This window comes from Miniopterus natalensis, chromosome 2 (assembly GCF_054644295.1).
Source record: "Miniopterus natalensis isolate mMinNat1 chromosome 2, mMinNat1.hap1, whole genome shotgun sequence".
Classification (NCBI taxonomy): Eukaryota; Metazoa; Chordata; class Mammalia; order Chiroptera; family Miniopteridae; genus Miniopterus; species Miniopterus natalensis.
The window spans coordinates 22,511,325-22,534,717 of record NC_142082.1 but is presented as its reverse complement, the minus strand read 5'-3'; the positions used below and the strand labels follow the sequence as shown (position 1 = coordinate 22,534,717).

Genomic DNA, 23,393 nt, shown 5'->3' with positions numbered 1-23,393 from the left:
GGAATTCAGTGAAAATGAGCCATTTTTGTGGGTGATGTTGTTAATACAAAAGAAAAGGCCTATGATGGCAATAAAAGCTATGATTTCAGCACACCGACTGTGTTATCTTCCCCCTTAGTGAGAATGTGGATCTATTTATTTCTCTGCTTAAATATTTACAGCATCGCTCCTGAAAATGAGAATAATAATACAAAATTAATATTCATAATAATGGTGGTAATATCTGTTTTTGAGTGTACGCCATATGCCACAGTCTTTGTTAGAATTAAAAAAAAAAATCTACATTGCCTTTAATCCTCACAATAGCCCTATGAGAATGCTTCCCCTGTTTCACAACTGGGGAAGCAAGGGCCCAGGGAGGATATGAACTTGTTCAGAAACCTAATTGGCGAGCTACCAACTTGGATTTGAACTAATGTATTTTTCCTCTGAGGAACCCCTCATGGGTTTTGGGATCTTTGAGTCTGAAGCTATTTTAACACTGTCAGAAATGGAATGGAATGAAGAATATTACTCTTTTCACAAAGCCTCAGGTTTGTCTGGGTTTTCAGCCCATGTTCCTGAAATCTGCTCTGGAGACACAGGAAGCAGAAAGGAAGGCTTCATATCTGCATCTTAAGATGCTGAAAAGTCCATTCCTTGCACCTCAAGAAAAATTTTGGGGCCTGGCTCTTCTTTCCCAGTCTCTCCTTCCATCTGGGTCCTGAGCTTTGTGTACTTTTCTACCCCTTACACACTGATTCCCCTCGTATTTATCTTCCCATGCCTACTGGTGGTATCTTCTCTGTGCCATGAAAAAGTATTAGCTTTTGAGTTGGAGCCCACTTCCTTCCACTCTAATTCTGTCCATCCTTAAATGTTCAACTCTTGTAGAAGCTCTTTGAAGCGTTTCTTATAATCCCTCTTACCTTCGCAAATCCTGTAGCACTTTTTACTGGCCAAATTACACGTGCTACCTGCGCCTTAGGTATGTGTGTGTATATCTCTTCTCACTCAGTAGTTCATGATGATTTGGAAGATAGGAGTTGTGCCTTCTGTTATCCCTGTGCTTCACATATTGAAGATGCTCAAAAAACATTATTAAATAAACAAAAGCTCTTCTGCTTTATACTTCCTTTATTTATTATACCTAGCTATACCTTGAAGTCTTACACTGTCACTGCTACACCTATAAATAGATCTCTACATAGAGACCTGAAATAGCAAATAAAAATCTGATCAGACTCCTGTTCTAATACTACCTCCAACTCCACTCTGGGCTTCTTCACTAAAATACAGGTAGCATTATCCTCTGCGAATACTGAAGAGTTATAGAGAGGTTATTCAAATCTTCGGTGTTTGCTTTGGAATGCACTGGGTTGGGAAACACCGAGGAAATTTTCATTCAGATCTATTTCAGATCCAGAAAATCAAACTCCTACCTTCCCCCCACTCTTGTCTCTCTCCTCACAATGTCCTAAGGCCCAGAGTATAGCACAGTCAGTGTGTTTCTGGGGTGGAGGTCATGACACATGGGCTCTGTTGGGACAGTAGGACTGACCAGTAAGTGATCAGTGGCCCTGCCCTGTCTCTGGTCTAGCTGCTGATTCAGAACCATGGACAAAGCTAAAGACAGGAAGTCAGGTTTGCCTTCCTTTGTCTTACCAGCTCACCTGTACTTCCAAGGCCCAAGAAGCTGATAATCCTTTTCTAAAGAAGCCAAAGGAGGGAATCAACTGGCACTAAGCTCCCCCTCCCCATTGGGAATTTCACTCTTTAAATCATAAATTGGTCCCTCTAGCTATTTAAAGTGACCTACACAGAGAGAGTTCTCTTTTCTCAGAGAAGAGCCCTCATGCACAAACCAGGCTGACACTTGTCCACTAATTGCCTCCCACTGGAATTTAACTTATTCATGGGCCTCATAAATTTCAGAGGCGCCTTATATTGTCATTTTACTGTATATGGGCTTGTTCAAATCAATATTATATGAATATATATATATATGTATATATATATATGTGTATATATATATATATAAAATCAGTGGAAAAAAAAGCCATGATATTCTCTTCTTCCTGTGAGTATTTTTTTAGTACACAAATTTTATATTCTGCCTTTAAAGCTATTTCTGCTGCACAGCTGCTTTACTGAGACTCAGACTCCTACAGGCCCCACTTGGTCCGACACGTACCTTGAATATCTTTTCACAGTGTTTGATTTCTGCAGTCGGTTGTATAATGAGGAAGGAGTGTGCAGTTAGTTTGTAGATTCCTATTAACCAGGTCACCCATGAATCTATTTTTATGCACTTCTTTATTAAAAATAGCAGAGAACACGATAATATTTAAACACAACTACTTATAGGAGCCTAGCTTCAAAACTACACCTAATAAGTCTTCTCCCATTTGGCATTTCAAAATGTTGTACTACATTTTCCCATCACCAAAGCACCACTTCTCCATTTGCATTCCAGGATGTGAATAGAGAACATTACAAATGACAATGGATATTTTGGATAGTCATATGAATTTGTGATTCTCTGCCCCATTTACACCACATCTGTAGTGTTTCATTATGTTCTTGGCACTGCCTTTGAATATGGCCTATAAAGAGATAAGCACAGACCAAGATGGTAAGGCAGGACAGGGAGTGGGAATAGACAGAAGAGAGCTATCTTTATACACTTGAGGGAGGACATCTCATGAAAAAGGAGAGTAAAATTGTTCTGTGTTGTACCCAAAGACAGAATCAATGAGTGAAATCTACAGTGGTACAGATTTTGATGCAACCTAAAAAGTACCTGACAGCTAGAGTTGCCAGACTCTCTAGAACAGGTTGTCATATGAGATAATGAGTCTCCAGGAACTTCAGGTGCAGGACTCTAGGCTGCCTGGGCTATCTTCCAAGACCAGTGCTTCCAGAAAAACATACCCACTTCAGCTGCGAGAATCAGTGGTCTTTACCATGGTTCTGGGGGCATTGAAAAACCAGAGGTACTGTAGTATTAAATCACTTAATATGAATGCCCAATGGGCCATGGCAGCCAAGGTCAAGGTAGAAAGTGAGTTTGGAGTTGTTAAGGCAGGCATTCTTTACACAGCTATTTAGATGGTTTCAAAAATCCCTCAAAATGGACCACAATCTTTCATTTTGTTGCTTTAGTCAAGACTTGGCCACTCCTGGTTGAAGGTTGAGACTTCAGGACTCTATTCCAACATAGCTCAAGACAACTCTCGAAACAAGACCATAGCAATGAATCGTAGATGAAGCTGCACCAAATTCACAGAAGATCAATTGAAAATCCTCATCAAAGTGTTCAACCAAAAACCTTACCTAGGCTGCACTGTAAGCAAAAGCTTGTCTTAGAAATCAACACTGAAGAGTCTAGAATCCAGATTTGGTTTCAGAAACAAAGAGCTAGGCACTGAGTACAGAAAAGATCAGAACCGAAGAGGACTTCGAGGCAAGCCAAGACAAAGATCACCCTGTGGCGAAAATTCGAAGTAGAGAAGATAGATGGTGTTGTACCAGTTATACTTCCTCCCAACTACACACCCTCATTGCGGCATTTGCAAACAACCTGTATCCTGGGATTGATTCCAGAGAGCAACTTGCTAAGGAAATTGGGGTTCCAGAGTCAAGAGTCTAAATTTGTTTTCAAAACCAAAGACCAAGATTCCATGTTCAGGGAAAAAAAGAACCTAATGAGCCTTTGGAACAGAAACAAAACCAGCAACAAATCTCTGACATGAGAGAGTTCGAGGTACAGAAACTTCACACAATGGCATCAGTCTAGTTAGTAACTGGCTTATTTCTCTGAGGCCAGAACAAGATGGACCAAGAGACAAATCAGTGCACTTGATGTCATCGGTCTGGGCTCCAAATCTCTCTTACTCTGCCTCGGAACATACCCTTCTAAACATACCTTCAGCTTCTCCAGAAGTTGAGCCTTCTGGGGATGGTCAATAGGACTTCAGGAGGGAGACAGACACTAGGAACCACACAGCCCTACCAACGGAGCTTGGCTCCACAGTTCACTGATGTCAAGGACCATGAAAAGAAACTTATTCATATCATTTAAAAAAAAGACAGCAGTATCTTACCAACATCAGTACTGTATATTATTAAAAGTGTGAAAACCACCCCTTTGAAACAAAGAGAGTTTTACATTCGTATAGTACCTTCTCCTATATTCTTTCGATATTAACCATAATTCTCTAAGGAGGCAGGGAAAATATGTTCTCACTTTTTATAGGAAGGAAACTGAGACCTGCAGGGCTTAGTGACTCATCCATCATCGCGTGCCTGGAGGGCAGCATTAGACCTTGGAGGGATCTGGACTGTGGAAATTGGAGTCTTGCAAGCTAGGCAGTATTTGTGACCATGCTAAGTATCAACAATGTGACTTTGGACAGTCTCGTATGTAAAATGAGGGCATTGGAATAAGGTGAACTCCAAGGTGCCGGCCTATTGTCTGAAATTCTCTTGCCTCTCCATACCACATGTTGCCTGGCACAGTCCTTACTTTTTGCCTGGAAGGCAGGAGGTAAAATGAATCGAAGTTTGAGGGTTGGAGGAAACCCTTCTGATGCATTGGTGTGTGTTTCTAGGGTGGTAACATTATACTTCAGCTGCTGTCAGACACCTTTCTGCCAAGTCATTTTCACAAACTTGAGACCCTTGGTTGCATTTTATTTGAGGTTTGGAATTTGAAAATATGTTTATACTTAACCTTTGTGGTCTCAACTGTGGTATGGAGTGGTGAAGGTGGCCTTTGTGAATTTCAACAACCCTAAATGTAGAAGAGTCAGCAGGAATGGTGAGGACTCCATATTTTATAAAGTATAAGTTATAGTTCTGTCTGATTTTAATTTTTAATTTTCAAAGTAGAGCTGTTAAACTCAAAATTAGGTTTCATATTAATTACAAGGCTCTTGACAAAGGTAACTTGTATTACATGTTCACTGTAGAAAATTTAAAAATAAAGAAAATTACGTAGGTGATTTCCTATAATATCTCAAAGATAACTGCTATTAAAATTTTATTGAAATTTCCTGGAATGTTTTTTATGTACCTATATATATTTGAAAACAAATTTAACATAATACTGTACATATGATTTGTAAACCTTTTTTATTGATAATGGTAAACTTTACTTCACTAAATATTCTTTCAAAAACTTTTTAAAATTGATTTTGAGAGAGAGAGGAAGGGAGAGGGAGAGAGAGAAACAGGAATGAGAGAGAAACATCATCAATTGGCTGCCTCCTGCATGCCCCCTACTCGGGACGGAGCCTGTAACCCAGGCATGTACTCTGACCAGGAATCAAACCAGTCACTTCTTGATTCATGTGCCGATGATGTTCAGCCACTGAGTGACACCAGCTGCGCACTAAATATTCTTTTAAAAAAGTATTAGATTTGAATTTGGATCTAGGACTCACCCAGTGTTCCAGTATGTGGATGCATCAAAAATCATTTAACCTATTTCCTATTGTTGGGTATATGGAATGCTTATAATACTTTGTTAACATAAAACCATATGTAAAAATACTCTCTTCTATAATTTCTTGACAGTGAGTGTATGAGATGTAAGTCTGATTTATCAAACAGAGAAAACTAAAGCTGGACTTCCTTTATTTATTTATTTATTTTTTTATAGTACCAGCAACCCTATTGGGCATTTATGAGAAAATAATAAACTATTCACTTACTATGTTTAATTGAAGTGGTAACACCAAAGGTTTAGGGAAAGCTTCCCCACTGTTACCATTGTGGGATCTGTTACGATGCTCTTGGCCTTTTTACACAGTTAGTGTCTTGCATAAACATCAAAGCAGTGGACTCATTTTTCCTTTCTGTTGACTCTCCTTTAGCCTGATGAAGTCCTCCGACATCGACCAGGATTTATTTACAGACAGTTACTGCAAGGTGTGCAGTGCACAGCTGATATCTGAATCTCAGCGCGTGGCCCATTACGAGGTAAGGACCACTTTTTCTGCCCAGTGTTTCCAAATGGAGGAAAGAGCAGCATGGGTTGTGGTTGTAGGACATGAGGGTGCCCCTTCTGGAGTTGGGGCAGGTTTTAAGAACCACAGGGCTTCATCCTTTGTGTTCTGAGCTCAGGCCAGGAGAAATGTGGATGTGTGGGGTTGGAAGTGAGGGTGAGGGACATCATTCTCAGGCCCTCGCTGCTTCCCAGATTCTGGTTTTTCCTTTGTACCTCAGCCCCTCGAGGCTCAGTGTGTTTTCTCTGCTTGTTAAATCTGTCATTGCTCATCCCTGAAGTTCTTTTCAGGGACACGAGGCAGGATGCATTAGTGCCAGCTTCTCTTTTCTTCAATGACCCCAAAGATAAGCTCAGAGGCCCTTTGTTCCTCACTGCAGGGAAATATGGCAACATCGTGACTCAGTACCAAGCTCCTTCCACCTGGTGGCAGCTGCCCTAAATGTGTTTATCAGCTGAAAGACTTCCCCTGCAGAGTTATAACAAAGTTTGAAAGCCCAAATATTCTTGAAGGACATAATTCAGTGCCTTTAGTTCTTTAGCGTAGAAGGATAAATGGCTGCCTTTTGAACCTCTGTTGGGAAGAAAGGATGAGAGAAGAGAGGCTGGCTGGTGTCTGAGGAAGGAACAAGGTGCCATGTGTGAAAGAAAGGGGAAACAGGGCCCCCAGGTGCCTAGTGCTGCCCAGGGCCTGTTTACTTTTCAAGACAACATATATCACTGGGAACATGAGCTTTCTTTCTTTTTTTGTTTCTAAATTAAATTTATTGGGGTAGCATTGGTTAATAAGTTTATATATGTTTTAAGTGTACATTTCTGTGATGTGTGATCTGTAGACTGCATTGTGTGCCCACTGCCCAAAGTCAAATCATCTTCCATCATCATATATTTGGGCCCCTTTACCTTTTACTCCCCCCTACCCCTGTCTCTCTGGTAACCACCACTGTTGTCCGTGTCTATGAGCTTCAGTTTTACATCCCACATATGAGTGAAATCATTTGGTTCTTTGCTTTTCCTGACTGACTTATTTTGCTTAGCATAATATTCTCAAAGTCCACCCATGTCGTTGAAATGGCAGAATTTCATCTTTTTTATGGCTGAGTAGTATTCCATCATATATATATGTACCGCATGCATCTTTATCCAACCATCTATCAAAGAGTACTGTGGTTGCTTCCTTGTCTTGGCCACTGTGAATAACGCTGCACTGAACATAGGGGTGCACATATCTTTGTGAATAAATGTTTTCAAATTTTTCAAGTAAATACTCAGAAGAAGGATTGCTGGGTCATATGGTAGCTCTATTAATTTTTTGAGGAACCTCAATACTGTTTTCCTTAGTGGCTGCATCAGTTTACATCACTACCAGCAGTGAATGAGGGTTCCCTTTTCTCCACAACCTCTCCAGCACTTGCTATTACCTATTTTGGTGATAAAAGCCATTCTAATGTGAGGTGGTATCTCATTGTAGTTTTCATTTGCATTTCCGTAATACCTAGTGAAGTTGAACACCTTTACTTTTCATATATCTATTGGCCATTTGTATGTCTTCTTGGGAAACATATCTGTTCAGGTCCTCTGCCTATTTTTAATTGGATTGTTTGGTGTTGAGTTGTATGAGTTCTTTGTATATTTTGGATATTAACCCCTTGTCAGAGCTGTTGTTTGCAAATATCTCCTCCTAGTAGGTTGGTTGCCTGTTTGTTTTGTTGTCAGTTTCCTTTGCTGTGCAGAAGCTTTTTAGTTTGATATAGTCCCAATCATTTATTTTTGCCTTTACTTCCCTTGCCTTTGGGGTCAAGTTCATAAAATGTTCTCTAAGACCAAGGTTTATAAGGTTAGTACGTATGTTTTTTTCTATGTAATTTATCATATTAGGTCTTATATTTAGGTATTTGATCTGGGTTTTGAATTAAGTTTTGCACATGGGGACAAGAATATAGTTTTAAATCTGAATTCCGTATTCTAGTTTTATTCTTTTGCATGTGGCTTTCCAATTTCCCCCAAACCATTTAATTTTCAAGTGTAATAATTTGTAAGTAATTTTAGATTGGAGAGCTTAGCCAGCAATATTCTTTTTGTCTGACAAGTCTGACAAATGCCAGTTGTCACTGTCACTCATCAAACTCCTTTGAGCCTCAGAATCCTCTGTGCACAGTGAAAATAATAATAACATGCACATGTACACACCCAAAATGACAGTAAACTGACCCTGTGTACCTCTCAGGGTTTTGTGGCAACCCAATGAGACCTATTGAAATAGTATTTGTGCAAATGCTTTGGAAGCTGTAAAGTGTGCCACACATGCAAAATTATATTGTTTTTCATTATTAACTCTGTTGTAGCAATATTTTGTTGAAGGCAAATAAAACTTGCTCTTTGGAGAAAACTAAAAATTCAGCATCTATGAAAAAAGCATTTTCTTTTGAAAATAGGCAATTGAATGTTAGAAGTAAATGTGAATTCTAAAGAATTACCTAATATGGAAGATATCCATCTTTTGAAATTAAGAACTTTCTAGTTTCTGTGGATATTGCTTTATAAACACATATGGTTTTATTCTTTTGATTTCCCTAATTAAGGAAAATCAGGGAATCTGTCTTTGCTTTGAAACTCTATAGCTTCCTATCAGTCCTTTAGGTTCTCCCTTTACTAGATATTTTGTGTTCATTTTTAATCATTTTGCCAGATACTTGAGGACAGAAAAAGAATTTTATTCATTTGATCTTCCACAGTTCCTGGAATAGTGCCTGCATATCATAGATTGTCAGTTAATGTTTGTTTATAAAAATATCCTGGTGAGACTGTCCAGGCCTGCTTTGTTGTTACCTGAGCTAAAAAAATAATGTCAGAACATTGAAAGCATCAAAAATATTTTTTAAAAGAAAAAATATCTTAGCTGAATGAAGGGTTTAGTTATTTGAACTCAAGTTTTCTTGTCACCACACTGTATCCCTGCTGTGGCACACTTTAATTGTTTAGAGGATGTGTTAGTATTTGTTTCATGTAGCATGGATGAGATAAAGAAAAGAAAGCAATCACAATAGATCTGCAATTAACAATGTTACACATCATTAAAACAACATTAAATGCATTCCCATTAACCCCGGATGGGAACTATGAATGATGTTTCACTCCCTGCCTCCAGGCAGAGGTGAGGCACTTCCTTCCGTGAGAAATGGCATGTGTGTTCTTGCTGCAAAGCTCCTTGCATGTGCAAAGGGCACAGTCAGGACTGAGGCCACCTTATGCTGTGAAGCTGGCCTTCCAGCTTCAGTTAGGAAACTGCCCCAGGACTTCTTCCTCTGTAAAAGGATGGCTCGCATCAGATGATTTTGAGGACCATTTGAGAACTGACGCTCTGATTCTATTAATCTCTCCCCTCCCTCCACCACATCCTCTCTGCTGAAACTGCATATAGAATGGGTCTCTATGAGTCTGAAGTCCCACTCAAATCATTGAAAGTGTCACACTTGTTCTCAAGGCTCTATCACTGATTTATTGCTTTAGTATGATTTTACTCTTCAGTTCAACCAGACAATATTCCTAGCTTCCCTATGGAGCTAATCATTGACAAGTTACTGTGTAGTTTCTGTGTGTCCTGTCCAGAACTATTATTGCTAGTTATGACGGGGTTCTGCAGCTACGTGAGAAATAATCTCTGCCCCCAAGAAGCTTATAAACTTCGTTGGAAGGAAAAGCCACGAATAGTTCGATGTGGTATAAATATTGTGTGATACTGAGAAAATAATCTGTAAAACTCTGCTGCCTTCTCCTAAGGAGCTGCTGATGGACTTTGACATAAACAGAATGTTAGTAGTTCTGCCCATTTGGCTTTCTGATATATGCTACATGGTGCTGTTAGCTTTTTAGATATTTGCATAGTCAAAATTCAAAAAAGTGAGTCATTACTAAGAGCTATTATGGTCAAGAAAGATTTGTGGGGAATGTCATGAATTATTGAGGCCTCAATAGATGGGTTAAGTATAGGGGTTGCTGGAATGAGAAGTCTTGGTATCTCCGGGAAGTGCTGAAGAGGCTTGGCTGTCTGGGCTGGAGGATTTTGGTAGGGAAGGGAGGGGGCAGGAGCACATACAGGTAGGGTGGGGTCAGGACATAAAGAAAAGGGGTGTTTGGATTCTTATGAATTTCTTAGGCATTTGGGAACATAAGAGTATAATCGAGCATCTCTGAATGACAGTCCATTGGTTGTGGTTTAGGTGTATTGAGAAAAGAATAACTTTTCATATGACTTATTCCATGAGACTGGGGTGCTAGTCCCCTGGAGCAAGAGAGAAAAACATAGCAGATGGGTTAATGCCTAATAGTTGCATGCCCCATTTAAAAGGCTGAACCTTTGTATAGCAGGACAGAAAAACCTAATATATGTCTAATGGACCAAACCTTTCCATGCTGTACTTTTAAAATCTCTTTTTGCATATGAAGTCCTGAGATGGAAAAAAAAAAAAAGGGAAATGCCAGGGCATTATTATTTTTCTTACTTGCTAAGCATTACTAACATGTTAATGTTTTGGTGGAAACTATAATTAGATGTTATTTCTGCTCTCTGGATGAATAGTCTGAGTTAATAAAACAAGTAGACACAGACACAGAGGGGAAGGGCAAGCTTTCAAAAGAGAATGCCTGAGTGTTGTAGAGGTTAGGCAGTGAGGCAACTTGAGTAGTTTGCTGTAGTTTCAAGTAGCTAAAGAATAATTTTCTGCAAAGGGAAAGAGTTGATTGCATGAGTGAAGGAGTGAATTTTTGGCATGTAGAAAGAAGAGGATTTGCATAGGGAAGACAATGAGAAATAAAACCAAAAGGACATAGAGATTATTATTATTATTATCACTCTGAGTGAAGTTGAAGGAAGAAGGTGAATGAGCAGATCTAGGAGGAAAGAGAAAACTCTTGTTAGGCAGGCCCAATGAAACCAGCCATAAATGTGCCAATCCCTATTGCTTACCCTTTCTTGTGAACCCTAATGGTAACTGTGTTTCTATGGCATGTGTGGAATTAATTGTTCCTCGTGAAATCAGTGGTTCAGGTGTCCTGGCACCTCCAAACAAGATTGTAAGCTTCCTGAGGGCAGACAGGAGTCATGCATTGAGTTATTTCATTTATTTCCACAGCACCTACCACAGAGCTTTGCCCATGGTTGTTGCTCATTGACACTTAGAGGTTGATCAAGGGGCCGGGTGTGGGACTGGAGGAGGAAGGCAGTGGTCAGGTTTAATGGAAGCATTCATGGGTGCACCAGAAGAGGCAATGGTATACACTGGGAATCAAACTGTACTGGGGAACTGACCTTCAAGGCGTAAGTGATGGTTTTGTAGTTATTGGAAAGACAATTCTCTAAACTGATGAGAAATCCTTCCAACATCTCTGAATCTTGAAGTAATGTCAATCCTGGTAAATGAACCTCATTAGCCCACCTGGGAATGGCAGACTCCAGTATTGTTCTCTTGTCAGTATAGCAGCAGACACACAGGACCTACTGAAATAGGTTTTTCCTCTTTCACTTGTTTTGATTGCCTTCCAAAAGAACTTTGGCTTTCCCTAGCTTTCTTTTTAATCCAGGGTAACAGCCAAAGGGCATGCTTCTGGTCTCTTTAATAAAAGGTGGGTTTAAGTACTTTGTGGGTAAGTGACAAAGTGAAAATTCAGGTCCCAAATATGTGCTGATTAAAGTGTCATGACTTTCTGGTACTTTAATGCCTTTAATGTCTTCTTTCCCTTAGTCTCTCATACCTTCCTCTCAATTTTGCCTTTTCTTTTTCTTTTTTTAACTGCTTGAGTTAACACAGTCTGGACAACTCCTTTCCCATGTATGAGAATTGAGGGTCAATGCCATCTTGTGTTTCTACAGCTCATTAGTCCTGCCAGGTACTACATTAAATGGACTTGAATACTGTCAGGGCTCATTGGGTCCACACCTATCCTGGGTATTGCAGGTGTGTGCTCCTGGAGATTCAAGTATTAACTGGGTAAGGATAATAAAAGGTCTTTATAGCAGGATTCTTGTGATGGTGACTTCTTTGCACTGTACAGTAAGAATTACTGTTTCAGTCTTTTCAAATCTCTTGCAGTCATGGCAAGCTTAATTTCTTCTGGGTGCTGTTAATACAGTTATTGGTGCATTAGTCTAGGCTAAAGTGATTCTTGTTACCCTTCACAGTGGCAGAGGACTTCGATCTATTTCTGATTGCGTGAACATCTTGAACCTCTGTGTCTTGACCATTTCATTAAAGATCCTTGAGTGTCTATAAATTTGAAACTATTCTTAAATTTTGCGTTGTTTCATTTTAGCAAGTTCAGTCATTTTACCTTTTATCAGCTATTATTAGTCAACATAGTTCATTGCAACACAAAAAGGAATGGTTCATAGAGAGGCTTCGGTGAAGTAAACAACAGTAAGCTGAAGAACACACTTAACTTGGGACGATACACACATCGGCTAAGAGTAATTGTCAGGTGATGTGTGTGTTCAGTGCTCATTGGTTAAGACTATGCTCTACATCATGAGTCCTCATTTGCTGAGAGCATATAATGTTTTTCATTGGGTTTTAGGTGCCAGGCCAAATTTTTCCACTGGCTAGAATTCTATCACATGGTCCCACCTAACTTCAGGGGAAGCTGGGAAATGTAATTTAAATGTGCGGGAAAATGAAATGGGTTGAACAAACACATAGGGTCGCCTCTGCCACCATCTATCCCTCTAGTCACCAAATATCCACTTCTTTCTTTTGCACATAGAACACACGCATCTGCTCTCCAAGGGACAACTTCGAGTTCTACCCAGTCTCTGATGTGGATGTGATTTCTTTCAGTTCAGCAGCAACCTATGAGCAAAAGAGAAATGCTGCCTCTCCTCCAGAGTAGTAGTGGTGACATTTCCCATTCAGAAAATGGAAGAGAAGAAGGCAGAGCAATCACTGGCTCAGAGAAAAGTTGGCATCCCCAGGGCGCCCATGGTGAAGATTCTCTTTCCAGGAGGTGGGGGAAGTTCCCCAGAGATTCTGATCTTCATCTCAGGGAGGGATGTTCCTGTTTGTTTTTCTCAGTGAGCCCTGCTCGGCCCTCCAGCCCTACATGTTATTGTGCTTCCTTGCCCACTCCCCTCCTTGTCACATCTGAAACGGATCTTGGGTCCTCGACTGCCAGTATTTATAGCTCACTACCTGCCTGAGATTGATTTAAAGCTTACTGCATATTCAAAGCTTTTCTAATTCAAGATCATAACTGCTTTAGTAATATAACTCTCTCAATAACATAGAAGGCTTTCGATTAATTTTGTGTGTGTTCAGAAAGCACCATTATGTCATAACCATGCAGTTCTTTCCCAGACACAATTTCAAGGCTGTTTATTTTATTGCTTCCTCACCTCTGCGCCTCATTCTCTTTCCAGTTTTATGGTGGCCACCTTGAGGTTATCTAAAAGCAGGTGGAAGGACCACATCCTTCATTGAATTTTTGCCAAAGTCCTGAGCCACAAAGTGTAACTGAGAAGAAGTCTCACTGGGTCTTCAACTCACATTGTCTTTTAAAATGACATCTCTTACTTTTTGGTGACTGGAAACAATTGGCAAATTCGCTTTTCCAACCCTCTAAGCGCCAAATTTCTGGAGTAACTATTTTGTTTTATTGTCCTCTGCTAATGTGCCAGTTTCACATTATAGTTCTTTGATTCTTTCATTAAAAAATCTTACCAAACATCAATAAGAAACAATAAGAAACAATAAATATGCATCCATGTGCTCTGCTTTTTTCATCTTCTTCTAGCTCTTTTTAGGACTATAACCATCATCTTGCAGAGAACCATCCAGTTCTAGAGCTGTAAGCTCAGTAGGAGGTGATCTACCTTTCATGGTGTTGTAGGCAATATTTTTTCCAGTATTTTGTATTACCTGGGTCTGCTATATGTGTAACCACGCCACTTACTGTCCATCTGCTAAACCCGTGTCAAATATTCAAGTTTTTTCTTATGGCAGAACCCCAATTTCTAAGACAAAGTAAGCTAACTGGTAACAAACAGTCTCAGCATTTTATAAATAAAAATAAGATAAATAAAAATGTATTTCCTCTTCATATTATAGTCCATCATGGGTTAACTGAGGTTGAGGACATGCCCTTGGTACCAGTGTCTTTGAAAGATGAATGTCTGAGAGGAATTTCTCTTTGCTCTCCCTTACAAGAAAGGGTGCCTCTCCTGAGAGGCGGGTTCATTACAGGCACTTGATTCTCTGATCGTGTTTCCTGCTTTGCTTTAGCCCCCAAATTCTAGGCCATGTCCAGCTACTAGACAGGATTCTGTGGACACATTTATTGCGCTCACTTTACCTCTGGGTATCAATTACCTTTCCCTGTTTTATTTTACATCCATTATCTCTCAATTATTTATTTTATCTTTTTTCATTAGATGTAGATACATTTTGATATGTGTTTTTAAAGCCTTTGAAGAAAATAGAGGGGGTATACATGTATAAATATTTAATCTTTTTATTTGAACAATTTTTGAAGAGGCAGTAAATTCACACAATTCAGAATGCAAAAAGTATAAAACAAGGTAAAATGCTAAAAGCCTCCCACCTATTTATGTTTCTCAGCTGCCCAGTTCTCCTTCTCAGGTGAAACCTGTGTGGCCAACTTTCTTTCAAATATTCTATGCATGTAGATGCAATTTAATTTTTCTTTAATATATTTTTCACAAATGGCGACAGCTGTGCCCTCCATTTTTATTTAATTGTGGTGTAGGTTGTCATTATATGAATGTATCAGCATATATAAAGACATACTTATTGAATTGACTCCTAACTCCTTGGTAGCCTTGATAAAACTCCAGTAGAAAAAGATTTTCTCCCTGTGAACACTCATTTGGTGAAGCACATGTCAATTGCATTTCAGATCCCATCCTGTACTGATTGATGATTGACAGAGATGATTTTTCTTCCAGCTTTCCATTCCCAGCATTCACTGGAAAACATGCATTTCTGGCCTTGCAGTCACTGAGCCATCTGGGCCTGTTGATTTTTTAAGAAGATACTAACACACAGGAGATACTTAAAGCCTGATAACCTTAGTAGTGGGCCTGCATTCATCTAAGCCATGTCTGCCCACGTGTCTTCTGATGCTTGGAGAAGGTGTTGAGGACAGCGTGTTCTCCTTGGTGTTTTGAAAATTTAATTTGTTTTTTCAGCCTTTTACTGAGATGACTTAATTTTGAGTAAAATTTTTCTAACTTTGGATTCCATCAGCTTCTCTGAGGGTCACATAAAGAAATAATTGCACCTAGTCAGGAAGTACCCAGGCCGCCTTCCTATTGTCCCCTCCTGTGCCTACTGCTCCTTGCTCCTTGCCCAGTCCTTCAGCTCTCTCTGGCCTCTAGAATAGTCTTTGGCACCACTGTGTCAGCTGCTGGGAAGGCTCTTATGCCCACTCTCTACTGATTCAGATGTAGAAAGAGTCCTTCATTTCTTTACACTGAAAAGCCTATAGGCCGTTTGAAAATTTTATATTTTACTAAGAAAATAGGAATAATAGAACAAAATTCTTTTCTATTCCTGCCACAAATATTCCTCCTCCTGTTCAGGCCTTTTCATCATGAGCTTTGCCCCTGAATTGAGAAGTTTCCCTCCCTTCTGGTCCAAGAAAGGAATCCTACCCATTTCTGTTTTCATCAGTTCCTTATAGCTATTGGCTTACTGTTAGTAAGTCTGTCTTCTGAAAATGAAGCTTCTCCAGGTTGGGCCCTAAATAATGCCCTTTATCTTACTCCCCAGGTTTCTATAGCTCTAAAGCTGGCCCCCGTATTTAATGCAGGGAGCTCTACAGGGTGCTGTGACTTGCTTTAAAGCCTCAAAGCAACATCTTTTTCCACGTCATGGAAAAGTTCATTCTTTCTTTTGGCCCACCTGCTAAATTCCTCATTTCCTTTCTGTGCAGTGAGTTCACTCCTAGCTTATCCTCAGAGGAGGCCAAGCAGGCCTGAGTTAGGAAAAGAGCTTTGGTGTACTCGAGGTCAGAAGTCCTATGTTACAAATACATCCTTAGCTAAGTCACTCACCCCTTCCAGATTTTAGTTCTTTCTTCTGTAACAGGAGAAAATTGGAGTCTTCTTTCTTTTTATCCCCACTCCTCATGCCCATCCTCTCTGCATCCTCACAAGTAACCATTTATTATTTGTATATAGTTCTTTGACATGTGTATTGCTTTGTGGACATGTGTATTTTAAAATAATTTTTATTTTAGTTTAGTTTCAGACTTGCAGAAAAGTTACAAACATAGTACAGTGCTTCTAAATACCCTGACCCAGTTTCCCCTACGGTTAACATCTTGCATTACTATGGTACATTTGTCAGAGCTAATGGACCAACATTGATACATTATTATATAACATACATTGTAAGGGGTGAGGGTTGTACTTTATTCAGATTTCCTTAATTTTTACCTAATGTCCTTTTTCTGATGGAGGGTCCCATCCAGGATTCCACGTTACATTTAGCCAGCAGGTCTCCTTAGGCTCCTCTATCTACTGTGACAGCTTCTCAGACTTTCCTTGTTCTTGATGACATTGATCATTTTGAGGATTACTGGTGAGGTATTTAGTAGAATGACCTCCAATGGAGATTTATTTGATTTATTATTATTATTAGGCTGGGGTTAAGCATTCTTGGTGGGGAAGATCACAGAGCCTAAAGTGCCATTCTCATCACGTCATATCAAGGGTCCTGTTACCAACATGACTTCTCTATCACTCTTGATGTTGACCTTGATCCTCCAGCTCTAGGTAATGTTTGCCAGGTTTCTTCACTGCAAATGTACATTTCCTGCCTTTCCATATTGTACTGGAAGGCAGTCATTATGCACAGAGTAGGCATGTATTTTTAATGTATACAAATGGTGCTGTGATGTGACTCTCATTCTTATCTCGCTATTTCATTCAGCAGTATGCTTCTAAGGCCCATTCTACTCCCGTATCTCATCTCTTGTTCCTAAATGCTGCACAACCTTCCATAGTGAGCATCTGTCATATTTTGATTTTTTCCATTCCTTTAGGGATGGATACTTAGATTGCTTCCAGTGCCCAACTAACCGAGGCAATGCTGTGACAAATATCCTTAAACATGATTCCTAAAGAACCTGTGTGAGGACTTATCTGAGATGGGTATTCTGACAGTAGTGGAACTTGGGCATCATAAATCAGATTAATTTGGTTAAGCCTTGCTCAGAAGAGGGTTGGTACATGAGGGTTCCCATATCCACAGCTCTACCAATAAATGACTTTGTTCAGCTTTCTTATTGTTTTCTAATCTAGCTGATATTTATATTTTGTGATTACTTACTCTAAAGTTTGAACTGCTTTTTGTATACTTATTAACGCTTTTACTTTCCTCTTATTTTTGGTGTTTCCTGTTCATGTCCTTTGTCTCTTTTTCTTTTTGATTTCCATGTATATTATTTGTTGGATTTAGACATTGGAAATATCTTCTTCCATTCAGTCATCTTCTTATGAATCTGTTCATGATGGCCCTTAACAGTTTTACTTGTTAAACTTGTTCATTTTTATGTGATACATTTAATAAACTTTTTGCCTTACAATTTAAGAATTCGTGCCCATTGATAGATCACAGAAATTAAGTATACTAGATTTTATTAATTTGATACTTCAAATTGTCTTTAACTCCATTTGGAGCCTACCTTTATATATTGTGTAAGGTAGGAAGCCACTTAAATTTTCCTCCACACAGTGAACCAGTTTTCCTGTCACCATCTATAATCCATTGTTTCCCCATAATTTGTGGTGTCATGTTTACCATATGTTCATTTCCCACATGTACTTGACTCTGCATCAGACCTTTCTATTCAGTTCTGTGATTCTATTTGTTTTTATCTGGGTCAGTCCATATTTTATTTAATTACTAGGCCTTGGTGTTACGTCTTAATATCTGAGAGTGACAAGTTGCATCTCTTTCCTCTTCTGTTGCAGAGTTGACTTAGCTATTTGTGCAGAGAACAACAACTCTTGTTGTTCATATAGATGCTTGAATTCATTAGCAAAATGTAGTTGGAATTTTATTGGAATTCCATTAAATTTAAGAATTAACTTGAAGAGAATTGATACCTTTATAGTACCAAGTCATCTTATCCTAAAGCAGGAATATCTACCTATCCATTTATCCAACGTTAACCCAATTTCTACATTAAATTCCAGGGAAATGTAATTTAATAAACATAAAACACATGAGTACAAATACAATTTTCATATAATTTAGTTTTTAATGATATTTTTCTTTCTTTCTATTCTTTTACCAAGGTTTAATCACATCTCTTTAACTAAATTGTAATTATGTTGAGGACAAGGGACATGATTTTAGTTTCCTTCTTCTGCACTATATTTGAATGTAGAGGGACATAATAAATAACATTTTTTTAAAAAAAAATATCTTTATTGATTTCAGAGAGAGGAAAGGAGAGGGAGAGAGAGAGATAGAAACATCAATGATGAGAATCGTTGATCGGCTGCCTTCTGCACACCCCCGACTGGGGATCAAGCCTGCAACCCGGGCATGTGCCCTGACCGGGACTCGAACCCCGATCGCCTGGATCCTAGGTCGATGCTCAACTGCTGAGCCACGCCTGGCCGGGCAATAACAGTTTTTTTTTTTTGATTAATTGATGTTTAGGATAAACAGTCTATTGAAGGTTATTTTTTCTGGCCTTTTCTTTTACATTTTAGTCTTTTTTTATCCCTTCTTACTGATTCGCTTGCCTCTTCCACCTATTTTTCTTACTGCCTCCGCTGAGTGAAAATGCCTAATGTGGCCGTGGAACAGTAGCTCACGCCTACATCCAGTGAGGATAAGCACTATTCCTCCCCCCCCCCCCCCCCCCCCGTGTGTCGCATTTCCTCTGGGAATGAGCAATGGAACTGAAAACTCAGCTGTGTCAATAAGTCAAAGTGAGTCTTCAGCTTTCTACAACTACACTCCCAACTGTTAGAAAGATGTTAACATTTATTGCCAAACTGTCTCTTAAATATTCCATAATAAAAAGCCAAAATATACTATCTTTTTCCCCAATTTCACCCTTAAGCTGCATTTTCATTACCACATTTTCTTTGCAAAGTGCTATAATATTCTTTACTGAAAACTTTACTGTTTCAGGTGCTCCCATAGTGTTCTCCTTTGAGTTAAAGAAAAAAGCACACATTATATTTTCTTAAAAGAAAGGAAAGTGCCATGGTGTATGTTCTTTATTTTGCTAGTGGCATGTCTAACTCCTGCCCAATTGGCTGTTACTGCCTTGTGTCTGCTTCCAATCTATATAATTATGATGATCCAGAGACATGATTTGACCTGTTCTTTATCAGATCCATGTAATAGTAAACTATATGATAAGGTTTTCCTAGTTTAAAAGCTGTATTAGTCTGATATTGTCTCTATGCAAAGAATTAATCAAGTCAGTTTGTTTAGGGACTGTGTGTATGAGAAGGCAAGACCACATTTGAAAGAAATGTTTAAAAACCTAAAGCTGAATAAGCTGAGGGCACTAAAAGAGCATGGTGCTAGTACTTCAAGCATCCAAATATCTTTGGAATGGTTTGACATGCCTGAGGTAAGACTTCAGTGGGCAGTATTTATGGACTAATCAATATGCTGAAGTTAATTTGGTATCACTGGGTTTTTATGACATTTAGAATTTTTATTGAAATATTTTCTAAATAAATAAATGAAGAGTAATGTTTACTACATTAGCACCTTAAAGACGAAAATGTGTTGGCTCAGAAAAGCAGTCTTGTAGCTAAATATTAATGTGGCAGGGATACACATTCTCCATTTAATGAAAATAGAGAGCCACAATTGGGGTTGGGTCATAGGGTCCAAGGCTATCTCTTACATCTCTGAAAGACAGGGAACACCTAGAGTATAATTTTGCTTCACCACCATCTGGCATGCTCAGACTTTTGGGGTTAACTCCAGAATTCAAGAGGGTCTTATTTTGCCCTCTGGGGACATTCATCTGGAAAACTACAAGTCTCTTCAGCTTATTTTTGTGACGCTGGTGTATAGAAGGACACACTGGCTAGTGTTCTTATATTTGGGTCAGCCAAGTAGTACAGGGTTCTCAGAGGTGGGTGATTTGCAGCTATTTCGCAGTATTTTCTTCCAAGTTAGGAGCATGGTGATGAACACCCCTGATGTCTGCCTGCATATGGAACATCTACACTGTGTAGATGCACCATAATAGATGCATTGTTTTCCTCCTCTACAGGAATCCCTAGATGAAAAAGACAAAGATCTTGTCCTTATTTAGGACAGGGAGTTAAGACAGGAGCGGAAATGACAACCATACAAATGAGAAGGGTGTAAGTAGCACTGGAGAAGTGTAGGTATGTGCTATTTATCATGGAGATTTAGGATGACTTAGTTAGAAAGAAAAATCAGTTTGACTTATGCTTCTCAATTCTTTTATTTTTTTTTTAAAACTATAAACACAAAGTCATTTACTTTCTGTCACTGATGAATTTTGCAAGTCACAACATCATACATCAAACAAATGAAATACTTCAGAATAACATGTAAATAGAAGCTCTAAATAGGGTTTTTATAACTGTTAAGATCCCATGTACGTTTGTGTCTATGAATATTTTTTTTTGCTTAATCTCTTCACCTTTTTCATCTAGCCCCACAAGCCCCTCCTCTCTAAATGCTGTCAGTCTGTTCTCTATCTATAAGTCTGTTTCTATTTTGTTTGTTAGTTTATCTTGTTGATTAGATTCCACATATGAGTGAAATCATATGGTACCTGTCTTTCTCTGACTGGCTTATTTCACTTAGCATAATGCTCTCCAGGTCCATCCATGCTATTGCAAAAGGTAAGATTTTCTTCTTTTTTATGACTGAGCAGTATTCTATTGTGTAAATATACCATGGCTATTTTATCCACACATCTACTGATGGACACTTGGGCTGCTTCCCAATCTTGGCTATTGTAAATAACGCTGCAGTGGACAAAGGGGTGCATATGTTCTTTTGGATTAGTGTTTCTAATATTTTCGGATCAGGTTTCTTCAGTTATATTCCCAGAAGTGGAGTCATTGGGTCATAAGGCAGTTCCATTTTTAATTTTTTGAGGAAACTTCGTACTGCTTTCCACAGTGGCTGAACCAATCTGCATTCCCACCAACAGGGCGTGAGGATTCTTTTTTTCCCACACCCTCGCCAACACTTGGTGGTGGTCGGTGATAGCCATTCTGACAGGTATGAGGTGCTATCTCATTGTGGTTTTAATTTGCATCTTTCAGATGATTAGTGATATTGAGCGTCTTTGGCCATCTGTATTTCTCTTTGAAGGAGTGTCTATACAGGTCCTTTACCCATTTTTAAACTGAATTTTTGTCTTTTTGGTGTTGCATTTTATAAGTTCTTTATAAATTTTGGATATTAACCCCTTGTCAGATGTGTCATTGACAAAAATGTTCTTCCATTCAGTGGGTTGCCTTTTCATTTTGTTTATGGTTCACTTTGCTGTTCAAAACATTTTAGTTTGATGTAGTCCCATGTGTTTATTTCTTTTGTTTCCCTTGCCCAAGAGATATATCAGAAAAAATATTGTTATGAGAAATGTCTGAGATTTAACTGTATATGTTTTCTTCTAGGAGTTTTATGGTTTTGAGTCTAATATTTAAATCTTTAATTCATTTTGTGTTTATTCTTGCGTGTGGTATAAGAAGGTGGTCTAGTTTCATTTTTTTGTACATATCTGTCCAATTTTCCCAGCACCATTTATTGAAGAGACTGTCTTTATCCCATTATATGTTCTTGCCTCCTTTGTCAAATATTAATTGACCATAAAGGCATGGGTTTATTTCTGGGCTCTCTATTCTGTTCCATTAATCTATACATCTGTTTCTATGTCAGTATCATGCTGTTTTGATTACTATGACCTTATAGTATAGTTTGATATCAGGTAGCATTGTTACTCCATCTTCGTTCTTTCTCAGGATTGCTGTGGCTATGGGGGTCTTTTGTGGTCCCATATAAATTTTTGAGATATTTGGTCTAGTTCTGTGAAATACGCCATTGGTATCTTGATAGGAATTGCATTGAATTTATAGATTGCTTTGGGAAGTATGGACATTTTAATGATGTTAATTCTTCCTGTCCGTGAACATGCCATATGCTTCTACTTATTTGTATCTTCGTCGCTTTTTCTTCAGTGTCTTATAATTTTCCAGGTACAGATCTTTTACGTCCTTGGTTAAGTTTATTCCTTATTCTTCTAAATTTAATAAAAATTTGCAAATAATAAAGAAAAACTCTGTTTTTTCTGTGGACTAGATCTATATTATAATGTATTTAATAATTAAAAGGAGAAAGGTGGTTGTTAACTTGTAGAACAAGGCCCTGATTATGACAACAAATCTTCAAAAATTAAGGCTGCTCAAAGTCACACTTCAGAAAATCTTGCTGTTCTGTACTTGGACATTTGTCATGTGTGTGACCATGAGAAAGTACTTATTTATGTCTTCAGGAAATAAATATATTTTCAGTGCTCTGAATTTGAAATGAAGAGAGACAAAGTCAGACCCTGACAGTGATGCTCTGTGTATGGTTCCCTAGAGGTTCAGAAGCTCGCAGCTCTGAGAGCGCCGGTGAGTGTTCCTAGGCTGCCTGTTGAAGTGCCCATATGCAAGAAATAACACAGTTACACACATTCGGAATAGTGGTTCTCAAACTGGGTACGTGGATGTAATCTTGAGATTCTAACAATTCTTTTAGACTTCAGATTTTTTAATGATAATTTTTTAAATGATAATTTTAATAATGCACATATTTTGCCAGATGTAAAGATGAAATGTTGCCCTTTTCCATGATAACAAAAGACATTTTTATAGATTAAGACTTTAGATTATTAAGCTGTTGTTTCTCAGACAGGAGTCATCAGATCCTTGAGAATTTTTTTCTTGTGGACACTTGAAAATTTGTTCCTTTATTTACAGTTGAGAAACATTGATTTAAATTATATTGTGTACCAGAGCCCACTATTCCATCACTCCTTTTGGGACTTAATATTTTCAAATTGCTTTTGTGTCAGTGATCTCTAAAGCTGGCCAGAAACAATGATTGGATTAAGAAGATGATTAGTAGATTGATTTTTTAAAATTTTAAAATTTTTAATTGTTTTAATTTAACGATTTAAAAAAAATATCTTTATTGATTTCAGAGAGAGGAAAGGAGAGGGAGAGAGATAGAAACATCAATGATGAGTCATTGATAGAGCCCACAACCTGGGCATGTGCCCTGACCGGGAATCGAGCCCCGATCGCCTGGATCCTAGGTCGACGCTCAACCGCTGAGCCACGCCCGGCCGGGCAATTTTTTTTTTTTTTTAAGAATTGACT

General features: G+C 38.6%; 1 protein-coding gene across 1 annotated transcript in view; it reads left to right on the top strand.

The window, feature by feature from the left end:
- ZMAT4 (zinc finger matrin-type 4) overlaps positions 1-23,393 on the top strand; it is a 303,247-nt gene that overhangs the window by 57,752 nt on the left and 222,102 nt on the right. Inside the window, exon 2 of the mRNA XM_016195630.2 lies at positions 5,859-5,964. Coding sequence (XP_016051116.1) covers positions 5,863-5,964 — 102 coding nt within the window. The 5' untranslated portion in view covers positions 5,859-5,862. The remainder of the gene's footprint in view (positions 1-5,858; positions 5,965-23,393) is intronic.